Source organism: Drosophila gunungcola, unplaced genomic scaffold (genome assembly GCF_025200985.1).
Source record: "Drosophila gunungcola strain Sukarami unplaced genomic scaffold, Dgunungcola_SK_2 000114F, whole genome shotgun sequence".
NCBI classification, from domain to species: Eukaryota; Metazoa; Arthropoda; class Insecta; order Diptera; family Drosophilidae; genus Drosophila; species Drosophila gunungcola.
The window spans coordinates 211,292-230,077 of record NW_026453275.1 but is presented as its reverse complement, the minus strand read 5'-3'; the positions used below and the strand labels follow the sequence as shown (position 1 = coordinate 230,077).

The 18,786-nt window shown below is 41.2% G+C and overlaps 4 protein-coding genes across 11 annotated transcripts; 2 read left to right on the top strand and 2 right to left on the bottom strand.

Moving 5' to 3' along the window:
- Positions 1-32: 32 nt before the first annotated feature.
- Positions 33-2,811, bottom strand: LOC128265333 (DNA replication licensing factor Mcm6). The gene has a single exon (XM_053001270.1). The coding sequence runs from the start codon at positions 2,693-2,695 to the stop codon at positions 245-247; it is 2,451 nt and encodes an 816-aa protein (XP_052857230.1). The 5' UTR covers positions 2,696-2,811; the 3' UTR covers positions 33-244.
- A 658-nt stretch (positions 2,812-3,469) lies between these two features.
- LOC128265346 (luc7-like protein 3) lies at positions 3,470-9,868 on the top strand. The gene is made up of 4 exons (XM_053001291.1): positions 3,470-3,893; positions 3,951-4,891; positions 5,742-5,815; positions 5,896-9,868. The coding sequence occupies exons 1-4, from the start codon at positions 3,792-3,794 to the stop codon at positions 6,093-6,095; spliced, it is 1,317 nt and encodes a 438-aa protein (XP_052857251.1). The 5' UTR covers positions 3,470-3,791; the 3' UTR covers positions 6,096-9,868.
- Positions 9,869-10,915: 1,047 nt separating this feature from the next.
- LOC128265350 (high affinity copper uptake protein 1) lies at positions 10,916-17,189 on the bottom strand. Of its 8 annotated transcripts, none has more exons than XM_053001297.1 (6): positions 17,042-17,189; positions 13,405-13,501; positions 13,134-13,339; positions 12,829-13,076; positions 12,295-12,324; positions 10,916-11,702 (listed from the first exon to the last, which is right to left on the bottom strand). In XM_053001297.1, exons 2-6 carry the CDS (start codon positions 13,436-13,438, stop codon positions 11,501-11,503), a joined length of 720 nt encoding a protein of 239 aa, XP_052857257.1. In that variant the 5' UTR covers positions 13,439-13,501; positions 17,042-17,189; the 3' UTR covers positions 10,916-11,500. The 8 variants fall into 8 exon arrangements, with proteins under 8 accessions (XP_052857257.1, XP_052857260.1, XP_052857261.1 ...); XM_053001300.1 differs by having other exon boundaries at positions 17,086-17,151; XM_053001301.1 differs by lacking the exon at positions 17,042-17,189 and adding an exon at positions 16,709-17,017.
- Positions 17,190-17,346: 157 nt separating this feature from the next.
- Positions 17,347-18,279, top strand: LOC128265353 (zinc finger protein 593 homolog). Its single transcript, XM_053001307.1, has 2 exons — positions 17,347-17,477; positions 17,538-18,279. Exon 2 carries the CDS (start codon positions 17,658-17,660, stop codon positions 18,144-18,146), a length of 489 nt encoding a protein of 162 aa, XP_052857267.1. The 5' UTR covers positions 17,347-17,477; positions 17,538-17,657; the 3' UTR covers positions 18,147-18,279.
- Positions 18,280-18,786: the final 507 nt, after the last annotated feature.

The window sequence follows — 18,786 nt, the reverse complement described above, 5'->3', positions numbered from 1 at the left end:
TGAGAGATCCCAAACATACAAATAAAAACCGCTTAACTTTAGATGAACGTTTATTTCGACGAAAACATGAATGATTTTCATAGTAACTTGACTACAGATGAGTCAAAAAAAATGCTTAATTTGCTTAGTAATCTAAACTTACAGATAAATACAATGATTAGAAGACCAAAAAATGTGAAGGGGAAACAGAAACTTAACTAGGTAGATGATGATGGTGGTATAATAAACTGGCGTCTGGCTGTGTTCACTCCACAATGTAGTTGGGGTGCACCACCAGCAGGGGATCCTCCGCCTGATCATCGTCCTGGCCCTGGGCCCTGAAACTTGGCTTCAGCGTAGAGGTCTTCAGCGGAATGATAACCTGGTCGTGGTAGATGAGGCGATCGATTAGCTTCTCGATGAGGTTCTTGCGCGAGATCAGCTCATCCTCGGATTCGATTTGCTCGGCCACCTGCTCCAGATACCAGGTGACGACTTCGCTGCGCCTCATGCCCGTATCGCTGCCCTCCACCTCGCAGCGCGCCTCCTCGCCACGCATGTGCAGCACCAGCATGGTGGACAGGTTCTTGTAGTCCTCGAAGGACAACGTGAACTTCTTCTTTTGCACTGCAGCGCTGCCGGAGGTGTCCATGTTCTCATCGATATTGGCCGCTGCTCCATTGTTCTCCATGTCGATGTCGTGCTGAATGCCATCGTCCACATCCAGACCCTCGTCGTCGTCCAGATGAATGTCGGGCTGCTCCACGCGTATAATCGATTTGTTTAGCAGGCGGAAAGCCTCCTTGACGTGCCGCTCCAGCACGCGATTGGAGCACTCAAGCTTGGCCATTGCCTCGCTCAGCCGTATCATGGACTCCAGCTGCCGCACCGTGATCCTCCAGGTGCTCCTGCCCGACGTGCCCGTGTCCCGCTGCCTGAGATGCCCATAGTTCTCCACCAGCATGCGTCCGGCCTCCTGGCCAATTACCGGCTTGAATTGCCGCGCAAAGGTCACATAGCGGAGGACCTCCTCGCGCGTATAGGCCCGCTCCACCGACTCCTCGATGTTCGAGTGCAGGTCAACAATCTTCCGGGCAATGGCATAGTCCACCACCTCGTTGCATTCGTCCACGAGGATGAAGAACAGATCAAAACGTGACATAATCGGTGCGGACAGCTGGATGTTCTGCTGCAGGCTCTTGGAGCGATCGTAGCGTCCATTGATGGGATTGGCGGCGGCCAGAATGGAGGTGCGGGCATTCAGAGTGGCGCGCACTCCGGCGCGAGCTATCGAGATGGTCTGCTGCTCCATGGCCTCGTGAATGGCCACCTGATCGCGCTGATCCATCTTGTCGAATTCGTCGATGCAGCAGATGCCGTTGTCGGCCAACATGAGGGCTCCGGCCTCGATGACGAAGTCGAACGATTCCTCGTCGCGGACCACGGCCGCAGTTAAGCCCGCCGCAGATGATGCCTTGCCCGAAGTGTAGATGGCTCTGGGCGAGAAGTCGGAGACCTGCTTGAGGAACTGCGACTTGGCCGTGCTGGGATCACCCACGATGCAAACATTGATATCACCACGCAGCGAGGTCTTTTCGGTTGTGGTCTTGGCAACACCACCAAATTGCTGGAGGAGAATGCCCCGCTTCACCTCGTCATTGCCATAGATCGAGGGAAACAGGCTGCTTATCAGGTTCTGGTAGAGATTACGGTCCTTGGACATTTCGTAGATCTTGTGCCACTCGGCATCCGTCATCTGCTTCTTCATATCCTCCGCCGTGACCTCCGACATGGGCAGATCCGTGCCGCCAAAGCGGGCTGTGGTGGCCTGAACGCTGCACGCGAGGAAGGCCATCCGGTAGTTGAGCTCCCGCATGCCCAGAGCCTTCAGGCCAGTGACGCCCTCCATTCCCTCGCCGGGCTTGTGGCGCGAACTGGTCTCCGCCCGGGTGCCAATGTTCGCCAGCACACTCACGTCCGGGACCACGATCAAAGTGCCCGTGAAATCGTAGCGATCGCCAGCCTGAACAGTTTCCACCAGCTCCGAGCGCAGGATGATCTCCACGGCCCGTGGAATGCAGCCACGGGGCAGCTCCGCCTGCGTTTCCTGTATGCGAATCTTCTGGAAGTCCAGGAACAGGCTCTTCTCCACATCCAACATGAAACGCCGGCGATTGGAGCAGACGGGATTGCGGCAAATGGTGGGATTGGTGAATTTGAACTGCTGCTCCACATTCCGGATCTCCGTTTGGCAGTCCAGGCACATGAACACACCCGATACGAGCTCCGGATGGACGGGATGGGTGCGCACCACCTGGCCGGAGATGCGGATGAGTGTGCCGATCTTGGAGGTGGTCAGATCGCGGACCTTGTGCCGCGTGGGCACCTCCGTGAACGCGACATAGCAATCCTTTTGGGTCTTCAGGCCAATCCTATCCTTCACATAGTTCGAAACGGACTGGCAGAGGAACGGATAGACATGGTAGTACTCCTCGATGATGGCGGTGGCCAGATTCTGGTCGTACTTCTCCACATCCTCGAAGCTGACCTCCAGGGTGCAGCGATCCGGCGATTCCAAGCTGGCCGCCGGACGCGTGTATTTGATTTCGCCGTCCTCCTTGAATTCCTCGAGGAAATCCTGGAACAACTTCTGGGCCCGGATGCCCACCTCATCCTTGACGCGCAGCTGGCCAACCTGAGCATCTGCTACATCCATTTTGGGTCACTGTTTGTTTCGAACTGATGGACTAACGCCAGAGGTAAACGCGGTTAATTCTGTGTTTGCGAATGTTTACAGCTGCGTGCTTTGCCAATTTTTGGCGCCTTTTTCTGACAGTTGCGAAGGGGTGGCAACGTCAACAGACAGAGGGCTGCCACTGCGTTATTCTTTATTTTAAATAGCTGGTCACATTATTGAATTATTTTAAATTATTAATACACTTACTTATTTAAGCCCTGGTTGAAAGGTACATAGTAATTCATAAATGTTTATTAATAATAAATGTTAATAATAAATGTTTATTACCTCGAGGAATTACAGGGTGGATTAGTTTTGTTTCTTAAATGTAATTTAGTTTTTCAATTTTCCTTTGTTAACTAAAATGCTTCTGAAATTGTTGTTATTTTGACAATCAATTAAGTTTATATTACAGAATTACAAATTATGAGTTCTGGTCACTTAGGCATTTTATAAACATAAAATTTTTGACATTTTCCCATTACCAAACGAAAAACAAACATTCCATTAATGATGATTTCAGCCCTTTTATAATACATAACACAGATAAATATGCATAATTAAACGGAGTGAAGTGGCCAAAGATCTGAAGAAACATTTAGTTTGAATCAAAAAACCCTACCACTACAATAAACACCTTTATTCTCCACAAACTTACAAGATATGTTTAAGGCTATAACCTTTTTAAAAACCCCACCAATGGCGCCTTTGCAGTTCGCGATGTATTGGACCATTGATTTTCGCGAACAAACGCTACGGTCACATTGCGCTGCACAAATTCGATACCACACGAATTTTATTTCGTGAATTTTATTGATTCTTTTTGGAGAAATTGTCGGTTAAAGACCTTTCTGCACGAGTTCTCCGTGCCTGCACCTGTCCGCCGGCACCACCCAGGCCACAAAAGTGGGTGCGGCGCCACCGGAATCGCTAGCATCACTTGGACTGGAGCACTTGCACCGCTTTGCACACCACCACCACTACCCCCCGCCCCCCCGCATACACCCTCGGCAGTTTACCCTTACCCCTTGGAACTGAAGATATCCAAATCAAAGGCGAAGAAGTCTCGGAAAAAATGGTGGACGCCGCCAGGCAAATGCTCGATGAGCTGATGGGCAGGAATCGGAACCTTCATCCCTCGGAGGCGGGGGCCAAGGTCAACTGGGAGGATCCCGAGGTGAGGTCTTTGAGTTTCCATTCTGCGCAATCCAATGATATCCATTTTGCCCCCTAGTTCTGCCAGTTCTACAATGTAAAGTTCTGCCCACATGATCTGTTTATAAATACCCGCGCGGATCTGGGACCCTGTGCCCGCATCCACGACGAGGAGGCCCGTCATCTGTACGAGGATGCTCGTCCCTCGCAAAGGAAACGACAGTACGAAGATGAGTTCCTGCGCTTTTGCAATGTCATGCTGCACGATGTCGACCGAAAGATCCAGAAGGGCAAGCAGCGCTTGCTTTTAATGCAAAGGGATCAGCCCAATACTCCGGCTCCGTTGAGCAGGCACCAGGAGCAGCTGGCCAACCTGAATGCCAGGATCAACAAGCTGCTCTCCGAGGCAGAGGAAGCGGGCATTCGTGGCGATGTGGACCAGGCGCAGGATCTGATGACCCTGTGCGAGGAGCTCAAGGAGGAGAAGGAGCAGCTGGTGCAGCAGCACGAGGCCAATCACAAGGCCATCAGCAGCATCAGCTTGGCCAAGCCACCGGACGATGAGCTGCAGCCGGGGCGCAGCAGCAGTCCTGGCACAAATCACAGCGACGACACCCCCAATCCACTTCCTGCGGCCGCCACCACCAGCGATGAAGCTCTAGAGGCTGCTCCAAGTTCGGCAGCAACAGCAGGAGCTGCTCCAGCGGAGGAAGGTGAATCTGCTGGAGCATCGGGTGAAGATAAAACGGAGAAGAGCGAAAGCAAGGCGGCTGGCTGGTCGCACGATGCCCTGCCCGAGAAACAAATGAAGGTTTGCGAGATCTGTGGCGCCTTCCTGATCGTCGGCGATGCACAGCAGCGGATCGAGGACCATTTGATGGGCAAACAGCATTTGGGATACTCCAAGCTTCGCAACGCGGTGGCCGAGATCAACGATGCGCGGCAGAAGGAGCGCGAGCAGGAGGATCGACGTCGGCGGGAGGGTCGAGTGCAGCGCTTCCACTCCTACGATAATAGACGGTAAGGATATTCTCAGGATGAAAATACTCATTTAAGCGTTTAGACAGTAACTATTAATTTATCTAAGAAGATCAATGCTTTTCATGCCCAAGTATTTATCAACTCATAAATATGATTATCATGAAGCAAAATATTTAAATAGTCAATCAATGAGCCTGTTGAATATGCAATATAGAGTTTACCATAATAAGTTAGCCTCCACGCTTTAAGGCTTAAGTATACACCACCCTTTAGGGCTTAAAGTATACAAATAGTTTATGCAGGTTTGTTTTTAAGCTAATCCAGCTATTTGTGTTTTGCCATGTCAAACCCTATATCCTATACAGACGTTTGTTCTTTTTCTAGTTAATTACAACAAACTTGGCAGATTGCCGTTCAATGTGACTATGAGTAATACTGCTTAGTTTGTTTACTTTGGGCTTATTATATCACATGGCAATGGCACAATGCAATTGTCTAGATTCTTTTCAAGACTTTATGATGTCATAGAATCCTATAAACAACTTTTTAGTTCTTAAATATAGTTGTTTAAAATACTGTGGTGTACGTTTTCATAAACCATTCTAGTTTAGTAAACATTTGAGTACTCTATTTTGTTGTAAACTTGTTAATTAAAAAAGTTGTTAGCTTTGGTAGTGCTGTAAATGTGTCTTCTTAGCTGCTCACATCCTGACCTCTCTTCGGTTTCTTTATTTTATTGTTCTCAAAGATATTTGCGTAAATTAATGGATGAGAACCTCCTAAGATTTTTAGCTCTAAAGCTTAGGTCAGTTTAAAGTGAAGCAATTTATACATAACTCATAATTCGTTCCTAACTTATCGCTTGTATTCTTCTTTTTGGATCCTTTAGCGAGCCACGCAACGAGTACCGGGAACGAAGTCGTGACTATGTCCAAAATCGTCAGCCCTCGGATCGGCGTCACCGTAAGTGCCCACGAAACCAGCTCTTTCGCTTGCATTTGCACACGGCACAGCTTTTCTAAACCTTGCCCTTTGTGTTCTAGATCACCATAAGTCGCACCACAGCTCTCATCACTCGTATTCGCGCAGTGGTGGCGGCGGCGGAGGAGGAGGAGGCGGTGGTGGTAGTGGTGGTGGTAGTGGCAACCGGAGCAACCGGAGCCATCACAATCACAACCATAATCATTACCGCCACGACAGCCGCGAACGACATTGCCGCAGCCGGAGTCGCAGCCGCTACTAGAGACCAAAAACAGCATAATAAACCAAGTGAAAAGCAAACACCACAAGTAATAAGCAGAAAGTCAGGAGCTGTTCCCAAAGCCCTAAAACGCAACTACACAACTAAATAAGATCAAGACTCAAGACCAACGCAACACAACCTCTCGTCCAACTGCAATCTTCCATCTTCAGTCTCGTGTGTGTTCGCAAATCCACAACCACAACCCGTAAGCAGCTGCCGTGGCGAAAGGCGGCAGCATCGAGGTACCCCAAAAAAAAAAAAAAAAAAAAAAAAAATACAAAAATCATTAACACAATTTTTGAAAATAATATGTATAAAAACAGTAAAAAAGAAACAGTATCTGAGCTGGCAAGAGCGAGTGCGCTGAGGTGAGTCGAACACTTGATAAACCCGTAAAAAGTAACACTCCGGCGCTACTGTGCCACTCCACATTCCGTAGACAAACTCGTTTCGTTCCATAACTTTACTATATATCGATCTCTATCCGCCGTGTACACACGTCTTTCCTTAATGTGTGTACCCAATTGCGTACAAATCCCATCGAGGATTTCATGAAGGTCAGGTCCTTTTTAATTAACAGACGGACTTACGAAACGACCGTTTAGGCTGTAGATGGGAATTGGTATTTCAAAATTGATTTCAATTAATTTTTGTATGGTATATTAGGCTGCTTCAGTTCCTAAAACACTCAAACAAACTTTTTTTCTTGATTAAAAAAATGCAACCCTTTTTAAAAAACGAGCTTATTTTAGGAACATTATAATGTTGACATATTTGTTAAGGTATAATTCTATAATTTTAAATTATTATAATTTCAATATAAAAACATATTAACCATTTTAAATAAAATCGAAGTTTTTTATTTAGCTACATCATAGATTTAATAAAAGCAAAACCTATTTGATACCTTGTTGGGAAACTTTTGATTAGCAAATTAAATATTAAACAAGGGTTTTCAAATCAAATATTTTCTAAATCATTATTCATCTTGCGAGCTTAAAGTTTACAGTACTATAATAATTTAGACTGGTTCCGCAGTTTGATTAGAAGACAACATTAGACAGTTTTAGTCAGGTTTGTACTACAGATCAATGAATTTCGCATATAAACGAATATACAAATCGACTGAGAAATAGGCAAAGGATTAGGGCGATACGGGACGTTCCTCGGACGATTCCCTTGCAATTGTAAGTGGGACAGTGACTGAAACAGGTATTTACCAAGCCTTACTGTTATCTCCTTGCGCTTAATTAACCCAACAGAAACAGACCCACGCATCTCATGCATTGTTCCCTTGCACACCCCACACATACCTGTCCACACAACCCATAAATCATAAACGATATATGTATATATAGTGCTATATAGAGTGACTTAGTGAGAGTCTCGTACTGCATGTGCTTTTGGCTTGGCGACTGGGTTGCTGGGTCCTTTTGTGTGCGATGGGATGGGTTTCAAGTTCCCAAGTGGAGGTACGTAGTAGTAGTACCTTGCCAAGTACCCAAAAAAAAAAAAAAAACACAGAAAGTGACGGACTAAGGCAGTGAGAAAGTGAAAGGATCTACTGATGTGAGACTGATTGCAGGTATATTTGATTAATCGATGAAACCATCGAACCTTTGATCCCTTTCCAAAGATTTGAAATTTATTTAGTTTGTAATTTTAAATAGAAATACAATAATCGAAATATATTGTTAATATATATCAATTTCACTTTGTTATTAGATTGCTACTAGATTTAAGTAAATATCATTTAGTAGTTGGTATGAGTTAAATTTGTTTATTTTCAGGAGTCTCAGAAATATTATTTTCTTGGTTAAAAATCAGCAAACTAACTGGCTTTAATTATAAATGTTAAAAGGAGTTCAAACTGCAGTTGGAAAGGGATCATGAGGCGTCGGCTTGCCGACGTAAGTCTTACATATTACTTTTTTTTGTATCCTGCTCTCATTGTTGTGGTGTACTGCCCCTCCCATCTCCCCTCCCACCTGCACTATCGTATTTCTTAAGATATACAAAAAAACTAACCCCAGCGAACTCTTCAAGTCAAGATTCCAAGAAACCTACGAAAAACCACGAGGTAATTGAATTACAAAATTGAATTAAATTATAATCAATACAAAAATAAACACAAGCATAGGCAGAACAGAGGGAGACAGCAAACAGAGCACAGACAGAGAGGGCGAGAGTTCCTATACCCATACACAAGTGTATGTTCATGTTCCCCCCTCCTCTTCACCAACAGGTAAATTGTGACTGACCCCCGACCTCCACCCCATGATATATTAAGCCTATTTTTGTGATGTGATACGATCAGCCGTAGGTTGAGTCTCTGTCCAGAGCCAACAAAAAACAATAAAGGAAGCAAACTTCGGCAAGCCGCAGTTCATATACCCTTGCAGCTATTGCTAAAAGTATATATTCTTTAGAACAATATCCATATCTCAAGGAATGTTTAAATTGATGCATAAAAAAATTGATATACCGCGAAGTTATAATTTTTCTTAAAAAGTCGTAGATTAAAAAAAATTAAAACCGCAATTCTGACTAAATCTAACAATTACTATATCTTGAAGAATATTTCTCTTTCTTTTTTCCCGAGCTATATGATATAGTCGTCCGATCCGTCTCGCTCCGACTTTCACATACACTGCCTGCAACATAAAGACAACTTTTAATGAAAGTTTTATGCAGAAAGGTAAAAATTCAGAGACTAATACCTTTTGCAAGGGTATAAAAACCAACCCTCGTAGATTTATGTTCTGTACTGTTCGTGCCACACCAAATAAAACAAACACACTTAGAAATCTGAATCTTTATAAATATATATATATATTTACACGATCAGCTCGAAATAAGTTTAAGCTGCGCTACCCACTTTCTATCCCCCGCACCCGAAGTTTTAATCTGGCTCATTTAACTCACACTTTTCTCTCTGCAAACATATTCCAGGAGCTGCCAAACTGAAGGATGGAACCCAGAAATATAGAAAAGAAGGAGATGGATATATATAGAGAGAGGGAGATATATATATAATATATATATCTATATATTATACGTATATAAGAAAGAAGAACCAACCAGGTAACTTCTATGCCACACCTCCCACATAAATGTTTCTTCACGACAGACAAGGCGGCGTCGAAATCCAAATTCCGTAAAATCCAGAAATCAACGACCATCAATCGGCGATCAACGAACGATCAGTGATCAGAGAAAGAGAGAGAGAGAAGAGTGAAAGAGAAGGCAGAAAGAGACACTCGTATAGAAACTGTATTAGGCATGATACAAACGAGGTGAATTTCAATTTCTCTCATCTACTTATAACTATATATTATATATATATATATATATATATATATATATATATATATATATAACTCCACTATCCATTACTCCACCCATCCTTCGATCTTAATATCGTAATCGAAAATGCGCGAGTTGTCAGTTAAATATTTAAACCATTTGAACCGTACATATATGAATGTATGGGCCGCTTATGTTTTGTGTTCTCGCAGGCTGAGCTCCTCTTTCCCCTTCCGTGCGAGGACCTAAATTCCCCCCCAAAAACATCCTATTATCCATCCACTAATCCATCATCCCAGTTTTTTTGTTACAACAATCTAAACCTACAACAAAAAACCTAGCGAATTAATCAATTAAATTGAATTCCCATCGGGCAAGCAAGAGTTACAAAAAAAATTTACGAATGCAGAATTAAGTATAGTGTAACCAATCAATAAAATTCGATCGATCGCCTGTAGTCATGTAAAGATGTTTTTAATTATTAATTACGATATGAGTAAGGATTCAACATTCTATCGAGAGACTCGCAATAATTTTCTAATAAAGATCAAAGTAAATCCTGAAAATGAGATCAAATGTGTTGTTTTCTTTATAATCATAATTTTACATTTCCTAGGTAAATAAATGAATCATGATCATAAATAAGGTCAAACAAGGTAAAAGGTATTATATTATTCAAAGGAAAATCTATATATTTATTTTTTAAATCTATACATTTTATTAAATTTACATTCCTTACAATATTTAATATCTTTGCTTTATATTTACCATAAGCTGTTTAGTTCGATTTTTTTTAAGCCCATGTTTCCATTCCCAATACTTTTCATATTAAAAACTGTTTTTGGGTTATTTTTCAATTATAACAATATTCTGCTTGTATATTTATTAATGTATACGTAGATTTAATAATATTTATAAATTTTTTGCCGTTTTACTGTATGTATTTGCATTAAGTTTAATATCTACAACATCTATTTATGCACGCCGATAAGATAGGTAAATTTATATGCTGTATACAGTGCGTTTCGGGACATTAAGGCATTGTAAGACTCTGCTTTGGAAGCCTATTTCGATAGAGAGCGTGGACAATAATTTAGCAAAGCAATTTACAGCAGTATTTTTCGAATTGAGCAAAAATTAAACGAGTCGAGCGCCTGTTTTTACCCACAGTCAATTTAAAAAGCAGACAACAATTAAATATCAGTTGTGGATAAAATGGAACACATTAAAATTAATGAGATGATAGTGTTTAAAAAGCTGTGACAATTTTCGAGCCTAAAGTAATGACAGTTGTTTTTACAACACGTAAATGCAAACATAAATCAATGACAACCATCTTAACTGGAAATTTTTGGGGGTCTTCAAATTTTCCCTTATCCAAATTACTCTTGTGAAACGCACTGTCGAAGCACATACGCAAACCCTTCAACATTCGTGGCTTGTTCAACATTTCACACGGAAGCCAAATTTAACAAAAATGTCTTTTGTGGGGGCTAACAAATAAGGGTGTAATATAAAAAAGAATTAAGTTTATTATCAAATAATAATAATCATAATCGTTTAATAAGGATACAAAATGGTATATAATAGTAATGATAAAAAAAAATATATATATGCTTTTGGGGAAATTCTGCGAACATCGATTGAGTACCAACTGAAAAAAATTATATTTGCATTGCTTAACTTTATACAATTCGCTCGCTGTCGCTCAATTTGTTCTATTGTATACTTAACACTTTCGACTTAAAACGAATGCCCTCAAATCCTTGCGGGCAGACCGTCTAGACAGTTGATCTGAATGTCGGGATTTTGAGTTGATTGTAAACGATGCAGCGGCTACAGGATTTTTAATTGTTTTGATATTCTGTGCAGGCTGTCGCTGCATCGTTTACAACCAGCTTACAAATTAGTTATGGGGCTAATACCCAGAGAGTAGCAAGTGGCAGGGTGTGTATCAGTGTGTTTTCCGTGGGGATGAGAGCTTCCGGCAATTCCAGCTTAGCACCAACGCCTTCGCCTTCCGTTTAAATGGACAGCTGCATCTCCTCCGCGTCCGCCTCCGTGAGACATCGACGGCTGAGGCTTCCGGTGGTCCTCTGTTAGTGACAGTGCTCGGTGACGTCCACGATCACCGATTTCTTCCAGCAGAACAGGAAGTATCCAACGGCGGCGCCGAGGACAACCATCAGACAGAGCCACACGTTGTAGGTCATGAAGATCAGCATGAGCAGGAAGGACAAAGTCACCTGGATGACATGCAGTAGTGTCTGGAGCACGTGGTTAACCGACAGCATCGAAGGTCTATACAGCAATCAAGAGATCAACGTTAAATTATAGCAAAACCATTAAGTGATTCATACAAAATTAGCAAGACAACAGAAAGATAATAACTGAAAGTCACAAGATCAGTACAGAACATAACAAAACAAAACGTTTTAGAACATAACAAAACAGACTTTACATATAGCGCTGTTCCTTTAGGGCTTCGTGTTGGTCATTGGGATTCTCCTGTTCTACAGTTCCATTGTTAGATTAAGCTACCAATAACTTAGGGTTAGGCTCTAGACTAATTTTCAACTTCAACTACTGTGTGCTGTTTACAAGTGTGTAACCAAGTGTAATACAATATTTTTTCGCCTAGATATCTGTACAAATTACACGGCAATTTGCAAACCGATACGAATATGTAGGCAGCACCGAGCCACAGCTGCAGTCAGTTTTTTTTTTTTTCCATTAATTGGCGGATGGACGGACATATCGGATAGCCAACAACATGTGGAAATTAACGCAAACTTAGTGAGGCATACAAATTAAACAGATACTGGGTATACATATTGGCTGATATTGGGTTGGGCAAATGGGGACAGGGACAGGGAAATGGAGCGATACTTACGGTTGCTTGTGCACAACTTCGCCCACATATCTGAAAAGGATCGATCGAAGCGTGCCGGGGGGACACCACACGATTGCGGATGCGATTCGCGGATGCAGATGCAGATACAGAATCAGTTTTGAGTTACAATTGTTTCAATTACGGTCGCGTGAATCACAAAATCAATTATACAAAAATTAACGAAGCGTGGCAGAGCGGTATGAATTTGGTTTGGGTTTTTGATATTTAGTTTTTGTGATGGATCAATTTACAAATGAAGAAGAGCGGCGCGTATTGATGAAATAAGTAGATATATATTGATGGAGCAGGATGGGGCGGTAGCGGTACGGATTTAAACGATTTAACGAGTAACGGCAACGAAAACGAAACGAGAAGAAAGAAGAAAGCATTAAGATTAATATATACAAGTACAGATACAATAGATACAAAGCTAAAGGCAGGTCTGAGGGCAAGAAGCATGCACTAACTCTTAGGGGGTGGAAAATCCGCCCTTTTTTGTATAATGGGTAATCAAAGCAAAACTCCAGAACTCACTGCACGGGCGAGGGAGCTGCCGCCGCCGGCGAGGGTATACGCGGTGCCTCCGGATTTCGCTGTGGCCCCGTAACCGGGCGATATTCCAGCAGATTGTACGTCTTCCAGAACAGGTACTCACGATAGTACTTCAGACCCTCGTACATGAGGGCCAGCAGGAAAATGGCAATCATGGAGCCCACCAAACCGGCCACCGTTTCGATGTGCCACCAGGAAAATAGGATCGTCTCGTTGTAGCCAAAGTGGAACTGTGGATGGTGAACAGCAATTAAGAGGGGATTTTCCAAGGGAATAGGTCCCCTTACCGCCATGGGCATCATGTGCTCCATTCCCGTGCCAGAACCACCGCCGTGGTTGTGACCTGCGTGACCCATGTGACCGGCATGCAAATCACTGGAGTCGGGGATCATGTCAAACATTGAGGCAGGTTCAACCGGCGCAGCAGTTGCAGCATCCATTCCGCTGAGGTCGTGATGCATGCCCGCATGGTCGTGGTGCATCATCGAGTGATCTGTGAACAATTAAGGAGTTTTTCAGAAACGGATCATGGGGATATACATTCAAACCCAAACCCACCAACACCGGGTGCACTGTGATGGGCGTGGTCCATGGCTGCTGCTGGAAGATTGTCTTCTTACCGCACTCGACTTTTCTGTTAATCTGCGATTAATGACTGCGGAGGAGAATGAAGTGAAAGTCGCATTAAATCTTTGCCCCTCGTAAGTGAACAATAAACAATGTACATATAAATTATATGAATGAGTACAACTGCGGGCAAAATAATAGCTTAGGATAATAATCTTTACTATAACTTGTAAATATTGAAGATACTTTTTTTCTTTGTTAAATATGTATCTTAATATTTTGACTTTTATTAATTTTAAAAACTTTTAAATTGAGATATTTGATAACCAATCCAATGAAGACAACTAATGGGTTTGAGGTAGTTAAATGACATTTCCATTATTATATCTCAATTATCAGGAAACATAGATATATTATTATTATAACAAGTCTAAAAAAATATGGAAAAATCTGGGAATTAAAACTAAGAAGCTTTAAAATGTCCCAAATTCTTCCACTTAACCATTCATAAGTTAACATTTTTTCAGATAAAATTTCGACCGCTATTGTACGTGCATCTAAAGTTTGCTTTGTGAGTGTGTTTGGGTCAGCTGCCCAACCTAAGTTTCATTCAAACTGATATTTCAATTAGAAAGTCAATCTCTGAACAATCCAACCTCCGCCCTTTCCCTTTCACATCTTTGAGGGGAATGCTAAATGCGAAATGGGGGAATGAAATGTGAGTGAAATAAAAATACCAGACATAACTCCGCGTGCCCCACCCACCGGATAACGAGGAAACTGTACCGCCCACTTTCCCCCGACTCACGTCTGACCTTGGATTAACCTGGATTATAATGGCACGCCTGCTACTCCTCCAACTGCTGTTCTACTTCTGCAAATGGGAACACTTCGAACCTGAATTAAAACAGACGAATCGAGCTGAGAACTTTTTGTGACTTCTGTCTGTTTTTTTTTTTTTTGTTGGACTTTTGTTTGTTTCTGTGGTTCACCGCATTCGAATGTTCATATCGGAGTTTGGTGATAAGGAGCTGCGACCACACATTACAAAGCAATCAGGGAAATATGTATGTTCGAGCCACTTGTGGCATGCAAGGCGAAAAGCTAACTGATATCGCAGGAAGCGCGGTTGAGGCACAAAAAAGACAACTGCTACGAGGTCAGGGATACAGGTTAACACCATGAAACCCCTAACTGATCCTAAATTATCATATTTCATTCGAAATTAAAACCGGATATGGTGTGTTTTAATGCATTAAAATTAAAACACCATTTCACACACCGTTTAAAAAGGCGAAAATACATCGAGTACATGTTTTTCGTAACAATTTCACAAGTAGATATTCATTAATATTGAATGATAAAAATAATTAAGCTACGGGAAAAAACGCAAACAGACACATGCTCAGGTTCTATTGAAATGTTAAAACACGTACTCCTCCCCTCATTTTTTTTTTTTGTAAATAATCCCATTCGTAAAAAATAAATGGCAAAACCGCAACAGAGCGTTAGAAACAATCGTGTCTAGATTACGCGAGAGAAAACCCGTTTCTATGAAATTCTTTTTATTCTGAGCGGCGAAATCTTTATGAAAATAGGTAGTCGAGTGCAGTGACGAGTTTAATTTCACGTTTAAAACCTCTTTAAGTGATCTGGCAAGGAATGAAATGGAATGCTATAGCCTTGGAGCGGTGAACTCAATAATAATCCAACTGAACTGGACTGGCACAACTGGTCAACTGGTTGGTTGGTTTTTTTCTGTTTTTGGCCAAACGAAAGGAAAATTAACTCTGTGACCATATCTCTAAGCAGCCAAAGATCGATACGGAAACCAGATACTTTCAAAATAACCCATTAAAAGAGAATATACAAAACATAATTGCTACTTTTGGATGCAGCAATGGTTTTGGGTGTTGCAATATATCTATTGAACAGTGGCAGCTGCAAAAAACATTTTTCAGGGGAATTCGTTTATAAAACAGCTTATTAACAACAAAAATATGTTTATAGAATTGCATATTAACAGAAATAAGTTTAAATCACTTTAAGATCTAAAAAGAGCAACATTCTTAATAAAACAAATTTAAATTTAAAAACATATTGTCTTTCAAAATAAATATTTTTTTCGAAGGCAACCTAGTTTGGTTTAATAGTTCAAGTGGTTGGTACACTAAATGCTTTGGGGGTTGGAGGTGAACCCCCTTGCCTATGCCTCTGATAACTAAATAACAAAAACTAACGATTAGACTAAACCGGTTGGACCGCTCTACCTCCAACACTCTCGCTTTTAGTCACTTGCATTAGAAACTCTAACCCGCTCCCGCAATATCTCTACGCAGGAAAAAATTAGCTCATTTTAAAAAAGAACTAATGAAAGTTGTTTAAAAAAAATCAACATAAAAATCACATTTGTCAATTGTAAGTGATGTATACACAAAACGAAAAAGCTTTAAAATTTTTTTTCCTATTACATTTTGTCTACAAAAAAATTGAAAAATGCTAAGAAACCTTATACAAATTTTAAAATTTGAATTGGAAAATCTTTTAAAACATTGAAACGTTGTTAGCTGAACCAAAGTTTTTTGTAAAGTTTTAATATACATTATTCTTTCTGTGTATTTCGATGGACATATGGCATTAACCGTTGGCTCATCAGCTGATCTAAAAGTTTTTACATTAAACGCTGTAAGTACAAAAGATCTCCATCCTTTTTACTCAGACATCCACATCTTTGCGAAATGTCAAATCGTGACTGCCATGCACAACAAAAACAAATAAGAGAGCGAGAGCGTTTATTTTCAGTGCGTGTGTTTTATTTGTGGGTGGGGGAAGGGTAGCTATTATATCATAGTGTGAAAGAGAGAAAAAGAGAGAGTGTTTGTTGATCTAAATTCGTATATCAATCAAAGCACACACACGCAGATTGTCGCTTAATTGTGCTTGTAACGGTATAATTGACTGATAAGCAATTTCAACTGATAATCACAATCGGAATGCAATCGCTGATTATCGATAAGAGTTGTTAAGCTCTGCTTGTTCTTGTTTTGTTTTTAGTTATTACTATTTATCAGTTCTGTCTACTTTGTTGTACTTTACTTACTGCAATTTGCGGGGCAATTTGTTGTTGTTGTTCTAGTTGTAATAATGATTGTCGGTTTAAGTAGTGAATTCAACGGAATGTCTAGCTTGGAACAGAGACTCAACAATAAATTCCAATAGCCCAACAATTGTTGTTTTTTACAATGGTTGCAGCAGCTGGGCCGCTCCCTTTCAACCCCCACCCTAGGCCACTTACTCCCCTTTTATCCACAATCACAGTTTCTGTTTATTACTTATTGTTGCAGTGGCTTTTGCACCAAATCGCACACGAACGCACATACACTTAATGATATATGCAAAGCTTGGAGACCAAAAGAGATAGCAATAACCGGCTGCAGCTTCCCAAACAACAAAAACAATTGCTATAATTGCTTGAATAGTTTTTTGCAAGTGTAAAGCCCGATCTGTTTCACAGTGTTATCCAATCGCACATGTGTGTGCGTTGGCTACCCTTCCCCCACTCGTTTTCTAATCAATTGCACTTTATCTATATAAACTTTTTGTTTATATCCCTGTATTCCAGGCTTACTTTACTTCCTGCGGAAATAAATAAAAACAAAACAAAATGCGCACCACGTCCGCCCGCAGACAACTTGTTCGCACGATTGTTGATGAATTATTAGCGAACATATGTTTTTTTTTTTTAAAAGTGCTTTGCATACAAAAAGGGACTAAAAAATGACAAATAGTTGGTTTTTTCAATGTGTATGCTTGAAGCAAATCAAATGCATTTTTAAAACATAAAATTATAGTAGATTTATTATTTATTAGTAATTAATTTGTTTTTATTATTTTAAATGTATCATTATCTACAATTAAAAAAAAACAAACAGCTGCGAGACAGTGTGCACACACCTTTGATTTAACGTATTTATCGATAGTTTTGAGTTATCGCTAGCTTGCCATTGTTTTGTGCGCATTAAATTACTTTTAACTAATAAACTGTGTTTATTTATTAAAAAAAAGTAAAGTTTACAATAAATTTAGTACTTTTAAGCAGAATTTAATGGCCTTACTATTTACAGGTTCTAGAACAACTCTATACAACCAACTTCAGCTGGAAAGCCACTTGCTACCAAAACACGTGCCACAACAACGTTTATTTTTTTTGGTCAAGTAGTAAATCACAAAAAAAAAACAGCAAAATGGGAATGGTAACGAAGCGCAAGAAGATGCATTATGGAGATACCCATTTGCAGAGAAGATGGCGTGTGCGAAATCGCCGTCGTGATCTCGACCAGATCGATGATGATTTGCGCACCCGTAGCGGTGAACTCATCAATCAGAATGTGGATCTGGAAAAGCCGGGATTCGCCCAGTTCTATTGTGTGCACTGTGCGAAGTACTTCATAGACGACACCGCCATGCAGGCCCATTTCCGCACCAAGGTGCACAAGAGGCGGCTCAAAGCGCTGGAAGTGGAGCCCTATAGCATCGAGGAGGCGGAACGCGCCGCAGGGCGTGGCAGCTTTGTGAAGCCCAAGAAAAGGGCAATGGAAACACAGCCCTCCAAGGAGGATGTGGTCGCCGGCAAGAGGATCCGGGTGGAGGAGGTTGCGGAGAATACAGATGCCGCTGAATCCCCCTCCACATCCAAAACGAAGCGCAAGAAAGCCGAAAAGATGGAAACCTAGATATGGAAAAATAAACCTGTGCTTTGATCTAGCTTAGTGTTAAGTTCTCGTGGGAATAGTCTTATTTCTTCCCTTTGAAAATCTGTTTTCATTCAATTGCTTTATATAAATACACTATTGTTTCCTACATAAATCTGTTTATATGTGTTTCAATTCAATACAACTGCGAATACCTGTGCTGGCGACCTTTCTCTTTATTATTTTATGATTTACCGGCGCGAGGTGAAGCCTTTTTTTTAATTTATAACAATAAAAAAAACTCCTCAATTACAAAAAACTATACATATACATACACACTTTAGGCAAAAAGGTTAAAGGTTAAAATAAAAAAATGGCTATGCAGAAAAGTGACAGACATCCCATTTGTATGTGGTATATCTTTCATATCTTTAAATCTGCATTTAAATCTTGGGTTGTAGTTTCGTTTAATATTTTTTTTTTCATTTTTTGATGTAACCCCTTTATAAATTTTCAAAACTGTCTAAACTGTCTAAACCCCTCCAGTTTGAATTCCATAACTCTTCCTACAGAAATTCGATTTGGATGTGGTATATGGTTAAAGTCTTGTGACTAAAGTATCTAAAAATCTGCATTTAAATCTTGGGCTGCAGTTTCGTTTTAAATTTTTGTCATTTATATA

What these genes read in the sequence shown, in the direction of transcription:
- LOC128265353 (XM_053001307.1), top strand. Translation starts at nt 17,658, where the DNA reads ATGGGAATGGTAACGAAGCGCAAGAAGATGCATTATGGAGATACCCAT.
- LOC128265333 (XM_053001270.1), bottom strand. Translation starts at nt 2,695, where the DNA reads ATGGATGTAGCAGATGCTCAGGTTGGCCAGCTGCGCGTCAAGGATGAG.
- LOC128265346 (XM_053001291.1), top strand. Translation starts at nt 3,792, where the DNA reads ATGGTGGACGCCGCCAGGCAAATGCTCGATGAGCTGATGGGCAGGAAT. An exon ending in TCAACTGGGAGGATCCCGAG is followed by an intron (nt 3,894 to 3,950) that starts GTGAGGTCTTTG and finishes TTTGCCCCCTAG; the next exon opens with TTCTGCCAGTTCTACAATGT. An exon ending in GCCCTCGGATCGGCGTCACC is followed by an intron (nt 5,816 to 5,895) that starts GTAAGTGCCCAC and finishes TTTGTGTTCTAG; the next exon opens with ATCACCATAAGTCGCACCAC.
- LOC128265350 (XM_053001297.1), bottom strand. Translation starts at nt 13,438, where the DNA reads ATGGACCACGCCCATCACAGTGCACCCGGTGTTG. An exon ending in GCAGCTCCCTCGCCCGTGCA is followed by an intron (nt 12,325 to 12,828) that starts GTGAGTTCTGGA and finishes GATCCTTTTCAG; the next exon opens with ATATGTGGGCGAAGTTGTGC. An exon ending in GAAGTTGTGCACAAGCAACC is followed by an intron (nt 11,703 to 12,294) that starts GTAAGTATCGCT and finishes ATTGCTGTATAG; the next exon opens with ACCTTCGATGCTGTCGGTTA.